The sequence below is a fragment of the Fundulus heteroclitus genome, chromosome 8, assembly GCF_011125445.2.
Source record: "Fundulus heteroclitus isolate FHET01 chromosome 8, MU-UCD_Fhet_4.1, whole genome shotgun sequence".
In the NCBI taxonomy this organism is placed as follows: Eukaryota; Metazoa; Chordata; class Actinopteri; order Cyprinodontiformes; family Fundulidae; genus Fundulus; species Fundulus heteroclitus.
This window is the reverse complement of record NC_046368.1, coordinates 2,044,183-2,062,571: the sequence shown is the minus strand read 5'-3', so window position 1 is coordinate 2,062,571 and position 18,389 is coordinate 2,044,183. Positions and strand designations below refer to the sequence as shown.

General features: G+C 49.2%; 2 protein-coding genes across 4 annotated transcripts in view; both read right to left on the bottom strand.

The window, feature by feature from the left end:
* Positions 1-105: 105 nt before the first annotated feature.
* On the bottom strand, positions 106-12,665 carry fsd1l (fibronectin type III and SPRY domain containing 1-like). 2 transcript variants are annotated; one of them, XM_036139849.1, is made up of 13 exons: positions 12,594-12,665; positions 8,962-9,057; positions 8,744-8,875; positions 8,565-8,666; positions 7,559-7,581; positions 7,155-7,276; positions 6,741-6,959; positions 6,570-6,668; positions 6,356-6,485; positions 4,143-4,231; positions 3,744-3,998; positions 3,339-3,427; positions 106-1,688 (listed from the first exon to the last, which is right to left on the bottom strand). In XM_036139849.1, the coding sequence occupies exons 1-13, from the start codon at positions 12,606-12,608 to the stop codon at positions 1,590-1,592; spliced, it is 1,470 nt and encodes a 489-aa protein (XP_035995742.1). In that variant the 5' UTR covers positions 12,609-12,665; the 3' UTR covers positions 106-1,589. The 2 variants fall into 2 exon arrangements, with proteins under 2 accessions (XP_035995742.1, XP_035995743.1); XM_036139850.1 differs by having other exon boundaries at positions 4,143-4,228.
* A 1,844-nt stretch (positions 12,666-14,509) lies between these two features.
* The window catches only part of apc (APC regulator of WNT signaling pathway), a 45,232-nt gene continuing 41,352 nt past the window's right edge, over positions 14,510-18,389 (bottom strand). For both annotated transcript variants that reach the window (XM_036139848.1, XM_036139847.1), the window contains exon 18: positions 14,510-17,099. In XM_036139848.1, the coding sequence (XP_035995741.1) occupies positions 15,237-17,099 (1,863 nt within the window). In that variant the 3' untranslated portion in view covers positions 14,510-15,236. The remainder of the gene's footprint in view (positions 17,100-18,389) is intronic.

The following is an 18,389-nucleotide window of genomic DNA, read 5'->3' as shown; positions in this document are numbered from 1 at the left end:
TTCATGCATGATGCTTTTCAGAGCAGAGGAGGTGATTGCTTCATGTGGGTCAGTCGGACCAATCAGAACCAGTTTGAGCTCTCTTCAGAAACACAACAGCAGCTGTTGAGCTTCAACAGGAAGTTTATTCTCAGCAGGAAGTGACTTCATCAGTTCAACTCAAACTTCACATTTACACCTTTAGTTACAACACAATTCTGCTCACTTCATGAAATCAGCAGGACTTCAGTCCCAATTAGAGATTACATTACATTTAAACTAGAAATCAATAAAATCATCAATGTTAAACATACAAGTAGAGAAAATAAAACACATCTAATGCTTTTAATGTGAAAGGTCAGAGGATACAAGATCATTTAGATCAGGGTTCTGCAACCTGCATTTCCAGAGCCACCCGTGGGTCTTTGGACCTGCCGCAATGGCTTTTTCTAACTTTGGCGTAAGAACCAACCAAAGTGTTTAAAAATAGATAAAATGACAAATGTCGTTTTTTTCATGAAATTATTGAATTTCCACAATAGAACGAGGCTGAGTTGCAGCAATCTCTCCTTAGAGGCAGTTTCCTGCTGTCAGGCTGGAAGCAGCAATTCTTTACGTCATTTTCCACAAATATCAACATCCGTCAGAACATGGACCGTCAGAACATGGACCGTCAGAACATGGACCGTCAGAACATGGACCAACTGTCAGAACATGGACCGTCAGAACATGGACCGTCAGAACATGGACGGACCGTCAGAACATGGACGGACCGTCAGAACATGGACCGTCAGAACATGGACCGTCAGAACATGGACGGACCGTCAGAACATGGACCGTCAGAACATGGACGGACCGTCAGAACATGGACCGTCAGAACATGGACCGGCCGTCAGAACATGGACCGTCAGAACATGGACGGACCGTCAGAACATGGACCGTCAGAACATGGACCGGCCGTCAGAACATGGGCCGTCAGAACGTGGACCGTCAGAACATGGGCCGTCAGAACATGGACCGTCAGAACGTGGACCGTCAGAACATGGACCGTCAGAACATGGGCCGTCAGAACGTGGACGGACCGTCAGAACATGGACCGGCCGTCAGAACATGGACCGTCAGAACATGGACGGACCGTCAGAACATGGACCGTCAGAACATGGGCCGTCAGAACGTGGACGGACCGTCAGAACATGGACCGGCCGTCAGAACATGGGCCGTCAGAACATGGACCGTCAGAACATGGACCGTCAGAACATGGACCGTCAGAACATGGACCGTCAGAACATGGACCGTCAGAACATGGACGGACCTCTTTCTGCAAACATTTTATGGTTTTCTTTATTTAGAAACCTAAAAACAGAAGTTCTTTAAAAATGAAATAAATTGCCGTTAGTACTTCTTCCTTAAAATGGTCTTTTTCTGAAGGTCCGCTAAGACTGAGGGAAAATGTCTCCGGTCTGGTAAAGGTTGCAGAACTCTGGACCGGACCTAAACTCAGCAAACGCAGAAAAGGTGAGGGTAAATTCATCTCTAAGAAGTTTCTGTAAATATATTCTAGAATTCATATAAAATTTATAAATATGAAATATTGCTCAGAGTTAAGCTGCTCATTGATCAGCTGACGGGCTGCGATTGGTCGACACAAAATTTCCCATGAAGCTCGGCACCTGCAGGCCTGTTGCCACGGAGATTCCCCCGCACCACACCTGAAACACAGATTACTACAGTTAGTACTACAATTAGTACTACTTAGTACTACAGTTAGTACTACAGTTAGTACTACAGTTAGTACTACTACAAACTTTACTGCTGTCAGTACCGCAGCGTGGCATTAATGTAACACAGTGTAGTGCTGCTGTAGTAGTGTAGTGCTGCTGTAGTAGTAGTAGTGTAGTACTGCTGTAGTAGTAGTGTAGTACTGTTGTAGTAGTAGTGTAGTGCTGCTGTAGTAGTGTAGTACTGCTGTAGTACTGCTGTAGTAGTAGTGTAGTGCTGCTGTAGTAGTGTAGTACTGCTGTAGTACTGCTGTAGTAGTGCTGTAGTAGTGTAGTACTGCTGTAGTAGTAGTGTAGTGCTGCTGTAGTAGTAGTGTAGTGCTGCTGTAGTAGTGTAGTGCTGCTGTAGTAGTAGTGTAGTACTGCTGTAGTAGTGTAGTACTGCTGTAGTAGTAGTTTAGTACTGCTATAGTACTGCTGTAGTACTGCTGTAGTAGTGTAAGTACTGCTGTAGTAGTAGTGTAGTACTGCTGTAGTAGTAGTGTAGTACTGCTGTAGTAGTAGTGTAGTACTGCTATAGTACTGCTGTAGTACTGCTGTAGTAGTGTAAGTACTGCTGTAGTAGTTTAGGACTGCTGTAGTAGTGTAGTACTGCTGTAGTAGTAGTGTAGTACTGCTGTAGTAGTGTAGTACTGCTGTAGTAGTAGTGTAGTGCTGCTGTAGTAGTGTAGTACTGCTGTAGTAGTAGTGTAGTGCTGCTGTAGTAGTAGTGTAGTACTGCTGTAGTAGTAGTGTAGTGCTGCTGTAGTAGTGTAGTAATGCTGTAGTAGTAGTGTAGTACTGCTGTAGTAGTGTAGTACTGCTATAGTACTGCTGTAGTACTGCTGTAGTAGTGTAGTACTGCTGTAGTAGTAGTGTAGTACTGCTGTAGTAGTGTAGTACTGCTGTAGTAGTAGTGTAGTGCTGCTGTAGTAGTAGTGTAGTGCTGCTGTAGTAGTGTAGTACTGCTGTAGTAGTAGTGTAGTACTGCTGTAGTAGTGTAGTACTGCTATAGTACTGCTGTAGTACTGCTGTAGTAGTGTAGTACTGCTGTAGTAGTGTAGTACTGCTGTAGTAGTAGTGTAGTGCTGCTGTAGTAGTGTAGTAATGCTGTAGTAGTAGTGTAGTACTGCTATAGTACTGCTGTAGTACTGCTGTAGTAGTAGTGTAGTACTGCTGTAGTAGTGTAGTAATGCTGCTGTAGTAGTGTAGTACTGCTGTAGTAGTGTAGTAATGCTGCTGTAGTAGTGTAGTACTGCTGTAGTAGTGTAGTACTGCTGTAGTAGTAGTGTAGTGCTGCTGTAGTAGTGTAGTAATGCTGTAGTAGTAGTGTAGTACTGCTATAGTACTGCTGTAGTACTGCTGTAGTAGTAGTGTAGTACTGCTGTAGTAGTGTAGTAATGCTGCTGTAGTAGTGCAGTACTGCTATAGTACTGCTGTAGTACTGCTGTAGTAGTAGTGTAGTACTGCTATAGTACTGCTGTAGTACTGCTGTAGTAGTGTAGTACTGCTGTAGTACTGCTGTAGTAGTGTAGTACTGCTGTAGTACTGCTGTAGTAGTGTAGTACTGCTGTAGTACTGCTGTAGTAGTGTAGTACGCACAGTGAAGGCAGGAACGAGCGGCTGGCTGAACTTGGCCTTGAACAGATGAAGAAGACGAAGCTGATCGACGTCGACAAACATTAGCTCACCTGAAACGGCAGAGGGGCAGAGGGGGGGGGGGGGGGGGTTATCAGCTTTGATCCTGATCACAGATCCTGCATCAGCTGATTTACTTCTGATGGCTGAAGGGTTCAGCTGCACGCCCTGCGCTAGATATGCCTTTCCCTAACCCCAACCCTAAAGTCAGGGGGCGGGTTTTGTAGGAAAGGGGCAGGTTTTGCAGTTAGATATACATGTCTGAAGGTGGATCAGGTCATGTGATCAGTTATCAGTCACCATGGAGACCTTCAGGACCTATCAGTGTAAATTCAGTGTAAAAGTTAAACAAAAGCAGATTCGTCAAACCGTTGTCGTAGTCACAGTAGACGCCAATTCGCTGCGGCAGCGGCCAATCCAGCGCCTTCGCTCGATTGTTGTGTTTGGCTGCAAGTGAGCTCTGCAACCATTGGCTGGCGTAGACGCACCAGGAACTGGTGCTCTTCCCTAATTGGTCAAACCGTCCTAAGCTGCCCCGGTAGGCCACACCCACATTGACTGACTTCCAATCAGCCAGGAGGCGGAGCTCCCAGTAGTGACAGCCTCCATTAATCTCCTGGTCACCTAGGAGACAGAAATAATGGAGGTTCACACAAAAAAAGTTTATTCTGTTAGACACAGATCAACAGGGAAATAGTTTTCTTGCTTTAAAAACCAAAATAAAAGTCTATCTAGTTACAACTAGTTTAAAAGTACTGTTTGTAGTACCCAGCACTGTGTACGACTCTCCGGCGAATCGTTCGCGTCCAGCCCGACTTCCTGCCGTCTTATTGGGTGACGGAGTGGCACTCCTGCTGCTAACCAAAACAAAATGAAGCAGATGTTTACAAACAGTCTGATGACTGGAAGTAAACAATGGAGTGGAACAGCCAATGGGGTCGAGCCAAAGCGATGATGCGGCAGGAAGATGACGAGAACAAAGACAGCATTTCATCGATTCACATAAAAACAGGAAAAGACGTCTGATGAGAAATCAACATGGTTTACAATGACCACAGCTGCCTTCATGACCTTTAACCTCAGTGAACTTTCTCTATGAACCCGTCTGAATGCCACGGCGGTGATGTCAGCAGTGATGTGATTGGCTGCATGAAGGAGATGTGGATGGAGCGTGTGATTGGTAGTGGCTAGGTGATCATTTTCTACCTGGAAGGACTGAAGAGGAGGCAGTACGGAGACTGAAGAGGGACAAAAAGGTTAGAGTCAGCCAAACATTATGACCAGCCACAGGTGATGATGTCACACCTGAGCAGCTGCAGCCCCAATGAGTCTGAGCTCATTCAGAGTAAAACAAGAACTTTTAACATTAATCCATCAAATGTGAATTTCCAGAAAGTCTGAGAGAACCTAAGCCTTCAGCTGCCGGCGGACCTGAGGTACCACTGACTCTGGATCTGTGTCTCCAGGACTTTGGGCCCTGCAATTACCAGGAGTAATTTGGGGATCTGGAAGTAACAACCAACCCAAGGTCACGGATTGGCTGAGAAAGTGAGAAGAAGCCGCTCCACTTGCAGAGAGACACGGAGGTCAGGAACAGTGTGAGCTGGGAGGGTTACGGTAAGTTCTGGGCGTGCAGACGGCCCAGAACCTCTGGAGCTGGATCACAATGTCAACCGATAACCACCGAACTCAGCGGGACTCCCCTCCACACAGCTCAGGCCATGGAACCCAGCTCCTTTCAGCTCAGTGGGAGTCAAAGCTCCTCTGGGTCCCCGGGTCGCCCTCTTTGGGGCTTAGAGACGCAGAAGAAGGCTTCTGACTGTCTGCGGTCCCAGCATCGTCAGCAGGGACTGGCTATGACCGGAATCATAGACGGTTTAGCCTTGGACTTCTATCCCAGATTTTTCAGACCACTGGATTATGAGGAGCATTAAATATTCTTCTAAAGAGTGTAACATCACTCTGCACTGCAAAAAGGGAACTAAAAGTAGGTAAATTAGTGTATTTTCCCCTTATTTGAGCTGGAAAATAAGACTATTTGCCAACGGAATAATATCTTTGCACTTAAAACAAGAATAACTCATCTCCATCCTCTTATTCCAAGTGCAGGATGTCTAATTGTCTTATTTTAGGAGTAAAAATACTCATTCCATTAGCAAATTAGCTCCTCAAATCAAGAAAAAAGAAACTAATTTCTAGAAAAATTTTACTTTTAATTTCCTTTTTGCAGCTCTCTATCCGTCTCTAGACTCCACCGCCTTGTTTCTAACATAACGGCAGAATAAACGTAGCGGAGCGGCTTCGTTGCTAACCAAAGTCGTACTTTTTAACATTTTAACAGATTGTTGAGCGCTTTGTACCACAAAAATCAGCCAGTAAGCACAACGGTGATCATAGATAAGATCAATTTATGAGAAGATTTAAGGATTTTAGTGCGCCTTATAGTCCAAAGAATGCGTCCATTTTGACGACCATGGTTAAGCTCAGGGGGCAGAACCAGAACCGGCAGCAAGGTCTGTTCAGGGGGCTGGAGCTCTTTCAGAGGCCAAATCCTGGCTGTGGGTGGAGCTGTGGGTGGAGCTGTGGGTGGAGCTGTGGGTGGAGCTGTGGGTGGAGCTCTATGTAGACTCAGTAAAGACAACCAGGATCATTACAGGGAGTTTGGTTCTGGAGGAGCAGGAGCCTCAAACTAGGTTATCTTCAGGATTTCCTTTACCCAGTCGCCGTGTCCTTGATGGAGAGAACAGAGTCTGGGTGGACGATGGAGGACGATGCTTGCAAAGCTCCAGGAGTGGGCGGGGTTTACTCTCTGATGCTGACGTTGAGGATCGTCAGCGTCTCGTTAGGGATCAGTTTGTGTAGATCTGCTCACCTGTCAGCAGCTCTAACGATGTCACCAACTCACCTGAGGGGGTCCTGATGTGGCGCTGTGAGAGTAGTCATGTAGGTGTTTTTGTTCCTCACCTGTGTTTGTTGCTCACCTGTTTTTGTTTTCCTTGCCCCTGAGCCGCGCGTCGTGACCTTTGACCCCCTGGGGCTCCCATGTGACCGTGTCCCCCTGAACCTTAAGCTCGGCGTGAGCCGTTGCTGTGTCAAACCCAAAGTTAAACGCTGTCAAAAGACACAAAAGAAGAAGGTGTGATGCGCGTGGTTCAGAGTGAGCCCTCCTCTCATTTCACCCATCTTCGTCCTCACCTCTGGTCTCCACAGCCACAGCGTCGGAGAAATCCCCGGCGGCGGCTTTGTTTCTGGCTCGGACTCGAACGACAACAAACGGCGAATCAAACTTCAGACCTGAAAACATAGAGAGTGTTGCTAGGCGGCAGATCTGAGTTCATCACACAGGTAAGGACCTGTCTGTCTCACCTGAGATGGTCACCTGTGTGTCTGTGATGTCACAAATCTTTTCCCAGCATGCATCTCCCGTAGCTCTGAGAGAGGTGTTGAGGTTTGTTTTACGGTACTCCAGCTCGTAGCGCTCCACTGGTCCATCTCCATCAGTGTCGCTGAGCTGTCGCCAGGCAACGGTGATGCTGTTGTCACGGACGACGCAGCCGGACGCATCGATCTCTGGCGCTCTGGGAACTGAAAACCAGCAGGTTTACACCTTTACAGGTGTCAAACGCCACCATTTAAACCACCTGAGCTCAGCGGCCTTCATGGCAACAACATGCAGATAAAACTAGAGGAACTAAAATCTAAACTCTTTGTTTTCTGGGTTCCTAAACAGGACAAAAACAAACGACAATGTAAACACCCAGAGGGGGCGTGGCTTCTAACCTGGCAGGAAGTTAAGGCGCTGAAGCCCCGCCTTCTCCGCACTAAAGTCGACAGTAAACTGCGACATGTTTTCTGACGCCATCGGCCGAGTCGTCAGGCGGAACGCTGGAGCCATTGTTACCCTGGCAACGGCAGGGGTGGAGCCAACAGAAGGGGCGGGGTCACGTGTTAGTAGGGGGCGTGGTTAACAAGTTAAAGGCGCAGGATTTCATGCAAATTAAAAAGGGCCTTTAATTACAGAAAATACCTAAAGCTTGTTAGTTGTTAATGTTTCTGCAAGAAACCACGAGTGTCACAGATTAAAACGATCAAAGCAAACAGAGAGAAGAACAAAGACATAAAAAAAAAAACTGAGCAACAACAAAGATGGGAGCAAGCAGGAAGGGTGACGATGTGCAACGTACCGTTCTTTGATCTGTTTGGCTGCCTGGAAAACAAAAAGCACAGTTAGTCTCCATGTTGCCTGCTCTTCCTGCTCAAAGCGGCGCTGTGGTTCCTGCTGGCCGTGCAGACGCTCCACACGCAGACGCTCCACATGCAGACGCTCCACACGCAGACGCTCCACACGCAGAATCACACATTGCTGCTGCTGTGCACAGAAGGTCCAGGTTCTGTTCACAGCAGCAACAACTGACTGCTGGCAGCATGCAGCAGGTCCTTTCTGATGCCACACAGCCGCGGTCTGTCAAGTACAGAGACAAATAAGCATGAAACAATGTTTCCTGTTTCATGCTTATTTGATGGGGAGTGGTGGCCCAGAGGTTCTGAGTTCAACTCCCACAAGCTGCCATTCTGGGTCCCTGAGCAAGACCCTTAACCCCTGATTGCTCCCCAGGCGCCGCACAGTGGCAGCCCACTGCTCCCCAAGGGGATGGGTTAAGATGCAGAAGTGAATTTCTCCATTCTGAGATCAATAAAGTTAAATTCTTAACTCCAAACTGAGTTTCTGCTGTGTGCTCACTGAATAAAAACACCTCAACCTGAACATAATGCTGCAGAAAATACGGCAGAGTTGCTCCGTCAGCATTGATGCCAGCCTGGAGTAGGAGAGACCCATCCAAGATGGCGGCGCCGCAGAACGCAGATTTAAAGGGACGAAGCTCAGAACCGGAACTCTGACCAAACTGTTGCAGTTCCACTTTATATCAAACACAACTGAAGGATTTCAGCGTGGAAAGTCTCTGCTTTAAATTTGCAGAACTTCTGGAGTTTAGTTGCACTAAACAGAGGAACTTTGAACCTGTTGGTGTTTATGAGTGAATTTATCCAGATTTACTGGTCTGGTTCCCGGGGCTGAGCTGTGTGGGGCCCCTGCAGGGCCCTGTGGGGCCCTTCAGCAGCTAGCTAGCTCACACTATCGTCTCCCTGTAGCTGACGGCAACATTTCTCAGGAAATCTGGTTTCTGTTACCGTCAGAAACTCTTCTTCGTTGGTGATGGTCAGCGTCTGGTTTGCGAAGTCCAGCAGCTCCTTGCAGGAGAGCAGAGCAAAGTTTCCCTCAGAGAGCTGCCGCTGGAAGGAAGAGAAGAAACAGTTTGCATCACGTCAGCAACAGTGACCTCCAACCGTGACATCACACGTCACGCCACCTGAAGCTCCGCCTCTTTCCTCTGCTTCTCCTCTTTGATGATGTCCCGCAGCTGAGCTCCTCTCTCCTCCAAGGCGGAGCTTAGCCCTTCCAGCTCCGCCTCCAGCTCTGACATCACCCTGCAGGACTCCTCCTGATTGGATAATGCATCAGTGGCTCCAATCACAACATGAACCTTTATTTAACCCCCCCCCCCCCCCCAACCAATGAGCTGCTGACCTGCAGGCCGGTCCGAGTGCCGTCAATGGAGTCCAGGAAGTGCTGGAGCTCTTCATTCTTATTGGCTAACGTGTTGATGATGCGGCGCAGAGCTTCCTGTTGGGAAAACACGGTTCTGGGTCACTTCCATGACTTTGTTCTCCAGATGTTGATGACCCCCCCCCCACTGATCCAGAACCGGCATGTTCCACCGGACACAGTGAGCCACAAAGCAGCAGAACGCCCCGCCCAGATCTACGAATGAGTGAAACCAGAACCGTTCTAAAGCCAAACACTTCATGCCAGCCTCGCACCAGCCGTCAAAAAGTAGAAGGTTCTATAGCTACAGGAGGTTCTATAGCTACAGGAGGTTATATAGCTGCTGCAGGAGGTTCTATGGCTGCTGCAGGAGGTTCTATAGCTGCTGCAGGAGGTTCTATAGCTGCTGCAGGAGGTTCTATAGCTACAGGAGGTTATATAGCTGCTGCAGGAGGTTCTATAGCTGATGTAGAAGTTTCTATAGCTGCTGTAGAAGGTTCTATAGCTGCTGTAGAAGTTTCTATAGCTGCTGTAGAAGGTTCTATAGCTGCTGTAGAAGGTTCTATAGCTGCTGTAGGAGGTTATATAGCTGCTGTAGAAGTTTCTATAGCTGCTGCAGGAGGTTCTATAGCTACAGGAGGTTATATAGCTGCTGTAGGAGGTTCTATAGCTGCTGCAGGAGGTTCTATAGCTGCTGTAGAAGTTTCTATAGCTGCTGTAGAAGGTTCTATAGCTGCTGTAGAAGTTTCTATAGCTGCTGTAGAAGGTTCTATAGCTGCTGTAGGAGGTTCTTTAGCTGCTGCAGGAGGTTCTGTAGTTGCTGTAGGAGGTTCTTTAGCTGCTGCAGGAGGTTCTATAGCTGCTGCAGGAGGTTCTATAGCTGCTGTAGGAGGTTCTTTAGCTGCTGCAGGAGATTCTGTAGTTGCTGTAGGGGGTTCTGTAGCCACAGGAGGTTCTATAGCTGCTGTATGCGGTTTTATAGCTGCTGTAGGAGGTTCTATGGCTGCTGCAGGAGATTCTATAGCTGCTGTAGGAGGTTCTATAGCTGCTGTAGGAGGTTCTATAGCTACAGGAGGTTCTATAGCTGCTGTAGAAGGTTCTATAGCTGCTGTGGGAGGTTCTATGGCTGCTGTAGGAGGTTATATAGCTGCTGTAGAAGTTTCTATAGCTGCTGCAGGAGGTTCTATAGCTACAGGAGGTTATATAGCTGCTGTAGGAGGTTCTATAGCTGCTGTAGGAGGTTCTATAGCTGCTGCAGGAGGTTCTATAGCTGCTGTAGAAGTTTCTATAGCTGCTGTAGAAGGTTCTATAGCTGCTGTAGAAGTTTCTATAGCTGCTGTAGAAGGTTCTATAGCTACAGGAGGTTCTATAGCTGCTGTAGGAGGTTCTATAGCTGCTGCAGGAGGTTCTATAGCTGCTGTAGGAGGTTCTTTAGCTGCTGCAGGATGTTCTGTAGTTGCTGCAGGAGATTCTGTAGTTGCTGTAGGGGGTTCTGTAGCCACAGGACGTTCTATAGCTGCTGTATGAGGTTTTATAGCTGCTGTATGAGGTTCTACAGCTGCTGTAGAAGGTTCTATAGCTGCTGTAGGAGGTTCTATGGCCACAGGAGGTTCTACAGCTGCTGTGGGTTCTACAGCTGCTGCATGAGGTTCTATAGCTGCTGTAGGAGGTTCTATAGCTGCTGCAGGAGGTTCTATAGCTGCTGTAGGAGGTTCTATAGTTGCTGTAGGGGGTTCTATAGCTGCTGCAGGAGGTTCTATAGCTGCTGTAGGAGGTTCTATAGCTGCTGCAGGAGGTTCTATAGCTGCTGTAGAAGTTTCTATAGCTGCTGTAGAAGGTTCTATAGCTGCTGTAGAAGTTTCTATAGCTGCTGTAGAAGGTTCTATAGCTGCTGTAGGAGGTTCTTTAGCTGCTGCAGGAGGTTCTGTAGTTGCTGTAGGAGGTTCTTTAGCTGCTGCAGGAGGTTCTATAGCTACAGGAGGTTCTATAGCTGCTGCAGGAGGTTCTATAGCTGCTGTAGGAGGTTCTTTAGCTGCTGCAGGATGTTCTGTAGTTGCTGCAGGAGATTCTGTAGTTGCTGTAGGGGGTTCTGTAGCCACAGGAGGTTCTATAGCTGCTGTATGAGGTTTTATAGCTGCTGTATGAGGTTCTACAGCTGCTGTAGAAGGTTCTATAGCTGCTGTATGCGGTTTTATAGCTGCTGTAGGAGGTTCTATGGCTGCTGCAGGAGATTCTATAGCTGCTGTAGGAGGTTCTATAGCTGCTGTAGGAGGTTCTATAGCTACAGGAGGTTCTATAGCTGCTGTAGAAGGTTCTATAGCTGCTGTAGGAGGTTATATAGCTGCTGTAGAAGTTTCTATAACTGCTGCAGGAGGTTCTATAGCTACAGGAGGTTATATAGCTGCTGTAGGAGGTTCTATAGCTACAGGAGGTTATATAGCTGCTGTAGGAGGTTCTATAGCTGCTGTAGGAGGTTCTATAGCTGCTGCAGGAGGTTCTATAGCTGCTGTAGGAGGTTCTATAGCTGCTGCAGGAGGTTCTATAGCTACAGGAGGTTATATAGCTGCTGTAGGAGGTTCTATAGCTGCTGTAGGAGGTTCTATAGCTGCTGCAGGAGGTTCTATAGCTGCTGTAGAAGTTTCTATAGCTGCTGTAGAAGGTTCTATAGCTGCTGTAGAAGTTTCTATAGCTGCTGTAGAAGGTTCTATAGCTACAGGAGGTTCTATAGCTGCTGTAGGAGGTTCTATAGCTGCTGCAGGAGGTTCTATAGCTGCTGTAGGAGGTTCTTTAGCTGCTGCAGGATGTTCTGTAGTTGCTGCAGGAGATTCTGTAGTTGCTGTAGGGGGTTCTGTAGCCACAGGAGGTTATATAGCTGCTGTATGAGGTTTTATAGCTGCTGTATGAGGTTCTACAGCTGCTGTAGAAGGTTCTATAGCTGCTGTAGGAGGTTCTATGGCCACAGGAGGTTTTATAGCTGCTGCATGAGGTTCTATAGCTGCTGTAGGGGGTTCTATAGCTACAGGAGGTTATATAGCTGCTGTAGGAGGTTCTGTAGCCACAGGAGGTTCTATAGCTGCTGTAGGAGGTTCTATGGTTGCTGTAGGAGGTTCTATAGCTGATGTAGAAGGTTCTATAGTTGCTGTAGGGGGTTCTATAGCTGCTGTAGGAGGTTCTATAGCTGCTGTATGAGATTCTATAGCTGCTGCAGGAGGTTCTATAGCTGCTGGTTGTCCTCAGCAAATCTTGAGACGGAGGGCAACAGAACCATCTGAAGCGCCTATCTGGACCCAGTAACTGAAATCATTCCAGAACCTGAAAAGAACCGCATCAGGTGTTCTGGAATCTGTCGCTGTCTTTTTATTATTACGCTCTTAACAGGTAAACATGACGTCACAGCAGAGCCGACCCTGACGAACACCTGTACCCACAACGTCACGCGTCTCTGACTGATCTACGGTCTTCAGCGATCGGAACCGGCTGGTTGCCGTGGTGACCGGGTCAGCTGACCGGCGGTTCGGTCCGGAACGTCGCTGCCAGAGGGCGGCTAACAGCTAAGCTCGCAGTCCGGGTCGGAACCGCGGAACCATCTGGGTCAGTCAGGGTTAGGATCTTACCTTCTGAGTGTCCATCCCAGTAGGATAACGCGGAAGTGACGTCTGAGTGAGGCGTTACACTACTTCCGGTCGTGACTTTCAGAGTAAAGTACTGTACATCTGATCCTGACCTTCCACATCTTACAGACTCATGAGGTTTAATATAAACAAAAGAAATTCACTTTAAATCATGAATAAAGTCTTTAAAACCAGCAATAGTTTTTAAAATCATGAATAAAGTCGTTAAAACAATAAAGTCTTTAAAATGACGAATAAAGTCTTTAAAATCAGGAATAAGCGTCTTTCCACCCAGCGAGTCAGACTGAGACCCGTTTCTGCGTCATTTCTCATGCCTTGTTGCTTTTACATTTTCTCACGTTGTTCATTTGATCAAAGCAGATTTTGCTGCTTTTTGTCTGCAGCAGTGAAAACTCTGGAGGCTCCTCCTGTTTCAGCCAGCAGGAGGCGGCAGGAGGCGGCAGGAGGCGGCAGGAGGCGGCAGGAGGCGGCAGGAGGCGGCCAGAGGAGCAGACCTCCCGGAGAGGCACTGAAGCATATTCAGAAATGAAGATCACTGAAAAGTTTATTTCAGTAACTCATAGAAACATTTTATTATTTTAGACTGATGTTTTAAAGCCTTTATTTTACACCTCCAGTGTAATAAAAAGGCATTGTTAAAGTTCAGAATATTAACCAATAAAAAGCTAAATTTTTCATGCAAAAAAAGTCTGTTTAATACTTAAAGGTGCTTTTTAAAAGGCACCTTTAATCTGACAAGTCTCTGAACTTATTTATTGAATGACTTTATCTTAATTTTAAATGTTATCATAATTACTATAATATTTTAACCCTAATCCCATTTTCCTGCCACTGTCTGAGCTTCTTTCATCCTCCTGACCTGAAAACTGGATCAGAACCGGTCTGATGAGTTTCTCTCTCAGACGAAGCCGCCTGGAACGAGTCCACCATCACCCACTGACATAGAAGGTACTCCTGGGTCAATGTGAGCTTCTGAGCTTTCTGTCTCTCTGCTCTGTCTTCTCTACCATAGAAAGTACTCCTGGGTCAATGTGAGCTGTGCTTTCTGTGTCTCTGCTCTGTCTTCTCTAACATAGAAAGTACTCCTGGGTCAATGTGAGCTTCTGTGCTTTCTGTGTCTCTGCTCTGTCTTCTCTACCATAGAAAGTACTCCTGGGTCAATGTGAGCTTCTGAGCTTTCTGTGTCTCTGCTCTGTCTTCTCTACCATAGAAAGTACTCCTGGGTCAATGTGAGCTTCTGAGCTTTCTGTCTCTCTGCTCTGTCTTCTCTACCATAGAAAGTACTCCTGGGTCAATGTGAGCTGTGCTTTCTGTGTCTCTGCTCTGTCTTCTCTAACATAGAAAGTACTCCTGGGTCAATGTGAGCTTCTGTGCTTTCTGTGTCTCTGCTCTGTCTTCTCTACCATAGAAAGTACTCCTGGGTCAATGTGAGCTTCTGAGCTTTCTGTGTCTCTGCTCTGTCTTCTCTAACATAGAAAGTACTCCTGGGTCAATGTGAGCTTCTGTGCTTTCTGTGTCTCTGCTCTGTCTTCTCTACCATAGAAAGTACTCCTGGGTCAATGTGAGCTTCTGAGCTTTCTGTGTCTCTGCTCTGTCTTCTCTACCATAGAAAGTACTCCTGGGTCAATGTGAGCTTCTGTGCTTTCTGTGTCTCTGCTCTGTCTTCTCTAAGCCCCAGTGGGTGGAGGCAGATGAGCGTTCACACTGAGCCTGGTTCTGGTTCTGCTGGAGGTTCTCCTCCCTGTTAAAGGGGAGTTTTCCTCTCCACTGTCGCTTCATGCATGATTTATAACTATGATTAACTAAAACAAGCATTTAGTGTTCTATAACCTGACCAGCTTGACAAACAGAACAGCTGGTTCTGTCTGACAGAACCGAGCCAGAAAGAGACGCAGGAAGCAGTTTGTGTTGAACTTTATTGATCATCTTCAGTTAAACATGAAGGTTTTAACTCTGAGTCTTTTTCCTGCAGGAGGAATCAGTGAAAATCAGCATTCCAGCAGAACTCTGTTAAATTATGTGCTTCAGAATCAAGACGTCTGCAGGTTTACAGCAATAACTTACGCTTTACAGTGTTACTCGTTTCCAAGGCGACAGAACAGGAAGTGTCAGAAGCAGGTTCTGAACAGAGCCCGGCTTCATTGTGACTAAAGCTGCTGGTTCTGCTAACCAGTGATGGATCAGTCCAAAGAGTTCGGTTGCGATCAGAGGTCGGGTTAAAAGGCCATAATCTGGCTAACAAAGCAGATCGGATCCGATCGGAACCGGATCAAACGTTCAGAACCGGACCAGGATCCGATCTACAGCACCAGAACCGGGCTGTGTTCAGAACCAGACCGTTTCTAAAACAGGAAGTCTTCCAGACGCTACAGCTATCAGAAACATCATCAACATTATCACCTTCAGGTCACCATGGTACTGTTAGAGGGGGCGGGGCCATGCAGGGGGCGGAGCTAAGCGCTACACATCATTTAGTGGTATAAAAACATAGAAAGTTCTTCAAGCTTCCTCTCAGGCAGGTGGGAGGAGCCGATCGAGCAGCAGAGGATGGGGCGGAGCTTAAACACTGACTTCCTGTACAGGTCCGTTCCCAAACACGCACTTCCTGTTGAGTTCTGCGCGCGTTTACACGGACGTGACGATGTAGGAGCCGCGCTCGCCGCCGCCGCCGCCTCCCTCTCCGCCCTTCGGCTCGCGCTTCTTGGTGACGGGGGTGGGGATGAGCGAGGGCCGCGTGGGCGTGGTGGACGTGCTGCTGGTGGGCGGGGCGGGGGCGGAGCTTACGTCGGCGCTGTTCTTCCTGGGGCTGGGCGTGTAGTTGAAGGGACTGACGCGCGCCGCCACAGCGCCGCTCCGCGGCTGACTGCGCTGCTGGCGGTCCGGCGGCGCCGGCGGGTCCTCCAAGCTCTCGCAGCTCTGCCGCAGGTTGAGGTTGGAGGAGGAGGACGAGGAAGAGGAGGGGATCTTGGAGGGGGCGGGGCTGTCGATGACGGGCGGGGCGTTGGAGGTGGTGGGCGAGCGCGCCGAGCAGGAGGACGGCGAGCGCGGGTTGTTGACGGGACAGTCCTCCAGACGGACCCAGACGTCCTCCGCCTTGGCGGCGGACGAGTCGCCGTTCTTGGCTTTGCGCCACGTCCCCTTGGACCGGCCGCCGTCCTCGCCGCGGCCTTTCTCGCTGGACTCCGAAGACGCCGACAGCACCGAGGAGGAGCTTCCCGTCCGCTTCCAGGTGCCGACGCGAGGTAGAGACGTCGAATGCTTCCCGCCGCCCGCGGCGGCGCCGCCGGTGCTGTTTTCCCGCTTCCAGGTGCCGGTGCGGCTGAGGCGCGATGAGCTCACTTCCTGCGGGCGGGACGGACTCTCCGAATGCGAGCGGTTGACTTCCTGTCTCCTGGCCGCAGGAGGAAGCGGCGTTTCGGGGCTGGACTGTGACTCCATGGCCGCCGGCGCCGCCGCCGAGGAAGACTCCTCTAGCTTCCTCTTCAGCGTGGGACTGGGAGCCTCCTTGATGAAGGTCGACTGGCGGACGAGCGCCGGCTTCTCAGGCTCCGCCTTCGGCTTCTTGGTGGAGGCGGAGCTGCTGAGCCTGGAGGCGGAGTCGCTCCTGGGGATGGCGGCGCTCTTGGGGGCGCTCTGCTTGGCGACTCTGGAGGAAGACGTCGACGAGGCACTTCCTGGCGACGCGGTGCGCGGCAGCTGGGACAGCTTTCCTCCTTTCTGATTGGCCGGCGCCGGCCGACAGGGCGTAGAGTCTCGAGAGGACCCGCCTCCTCTGTCTGCGCCGTCGCTGCCTCCCGGAGCTTTGGCCACGGCGGCGGCTCGGGGTTTGCTCCGCCCCCGCGCCGCCGGCTCGGCCCGGGGCCTCCCGGTGATCAGGCTCTTGTACACCTTCTTCCCTCCGCGCAGCGCCTTCGCCTCCTCGTCCTCCTCCTCCTCCTTCCTCTTGGCCTCCAGCGTGCTGCGCTCGCCCGGCTTCAGGATGCGGGCCCCTCGCCGGGCCTGGGCGGCCTCCTCTTCCTCCTCGTCGGCGTTGCTGCGGCCGGCCGGCAGGTGGAAGGGCGAGCCCACGGACTTGAGGGACAGGACGGAGTCGGAGTCTGAGGACGGCTGGCGGGACAGGGACGAGGCGGCGGCGGCGGCGTTCAGGCTGCTGACGATGGAGTTGGCCCCTTCCTGGATGGCTTTCCAGTCAAACGACTCCGAGTCCGGAGAGGTGGGGCTCCTGGGGGCCTCCGCAGGTTCCTCCTCTGCCAGGATGCCCTCCTCGGCCTTAGGGGGCGGGGCCGGAGCGGCGGCGGGCAGCGAGGAGGACTTCTTCTTCTTCTTGGGCATGGCGGAGCTGATGCACTCCTGCAGGAGGTCGTCCTCGGAGTCGATGCTGAGGGAGCTGAGCGACGAGTTCCTGGAGAAGCAGACGGGCGTGTCCTCCACATGGAAGGCCTTGGGGGCGTAGCCGCTGGCTGCAGGGGGGCGGGGCTTGGACTCCACCTGTGTAGGACAGGTGTGACACATTAGACAGTCGATAACAACCAATGATGTTAGAGAACATCCCTAATAGTATCCATCTCTATATTTATTCAGTAATAAATCATGTCCTGTACTCATGGAACCATTGTTTATCCTGCACTGCTATTGCACTTCTGCTTAGACCTGAACTGCATTCTACCTGTACCTGTGGAATGACAATAAAGTTGAATCTAATCTAATCTACCCGGCAGACGTTCTGCAACATTCAAAGGTAGAACCAGCAGAACCACCTCAGGGTGCATGCAGGTAAACTAAGGAGGACTTCCTCAGGTCCAGAACCACCTCTCTGACCCAGGAGAACCTCCAGAGAACTGATGTGGAGATAGAGGACTCTCCTCAGTACCTGGGTGTTCTCCAGAACCATGAACTGAACTGGACCCATAACCCTGATGCTTTACAGGACGGGTCAGAGCAGAATCTACCTGCTGAGGAGGCTGAGGTCTCCTGGCCTGCAGGGGGCGCTGCTGGACACCTTCTTTACCTGTGGAGGCATCAGCCATCTTCTCTGGTCTGATGGGTCCGCTCATAGACATAATATAAGAGTAGACGCGTCATTGGGCGGGTTCTGCCTATGCTGCGATGCGTCAGAGCGTCCGCCATCTTAAATGTGGCAAATCTGCAGTTACTCAGTCACTTAAACAGTATCAGAGGGACTTTAATCTCTGAATATACTTTGTATATACCTTTAGCTTCATTCTCCTGAATTTATTCTCCTAAAGAATAAAAATATTTTAAATAATCTAACCTGGCCATATTACTCCAGGAGTAATATGGCCAGGTTAGATTACTTTGTGAACATTTACAAAGTAATGACCTACTTGAGGAGTTTCAGTCAGGCTTTAGAGCTCATCATAGCACTGAAACAGCTCTGGTGAAGGTCACTAATGATATTCTCATGGCCTCAGATAATGGACTTGTGTCTATACTTGTCCTGTTAGATCTCAGTGCTGCATTTGATACAGTTGATCACAATATTCTCCTACAAAGACTTGAGCATACTGTAGGGATTAAGGGGAAAGCATTAGGCTGGTTTAAATCTGATCTGTCGGACAGATTCCAATTTGTTCATGTTAATAATAAATCTTCCTCAAACTCTAGGGTCACCTGTGGAGTACCACAGGGTTCAGTCCTTGGACCAATTCTATTTACTATATATATATGCTTCCCATTGGCAAAATTATCAGACAGCATGGGATTAATTTCCACTGTTATGCTGATGATACTCAGCTATATTTATCCATAAATCCTGAT

Bases quoted from the DNA above. Each gene is read 5' to 3' on its own strand.
- fsd1l (XM_036139849.1), bottom strand. The intron at 6,486-6,569 runs GTGAGGACGAAG...GTCTTTTGACAG, and splicing joins TGTGGCTGTGGAGACCAGAG to CGTTTAACTTTGGGTTTGAC. The intron at 3,999-4,142 runs GTACTACAAACA...TCTGTCTCCTAG, and splicing joins AGAGTCGTACACAGTGCTGG to GTGACCAGGAGATTAATGGA.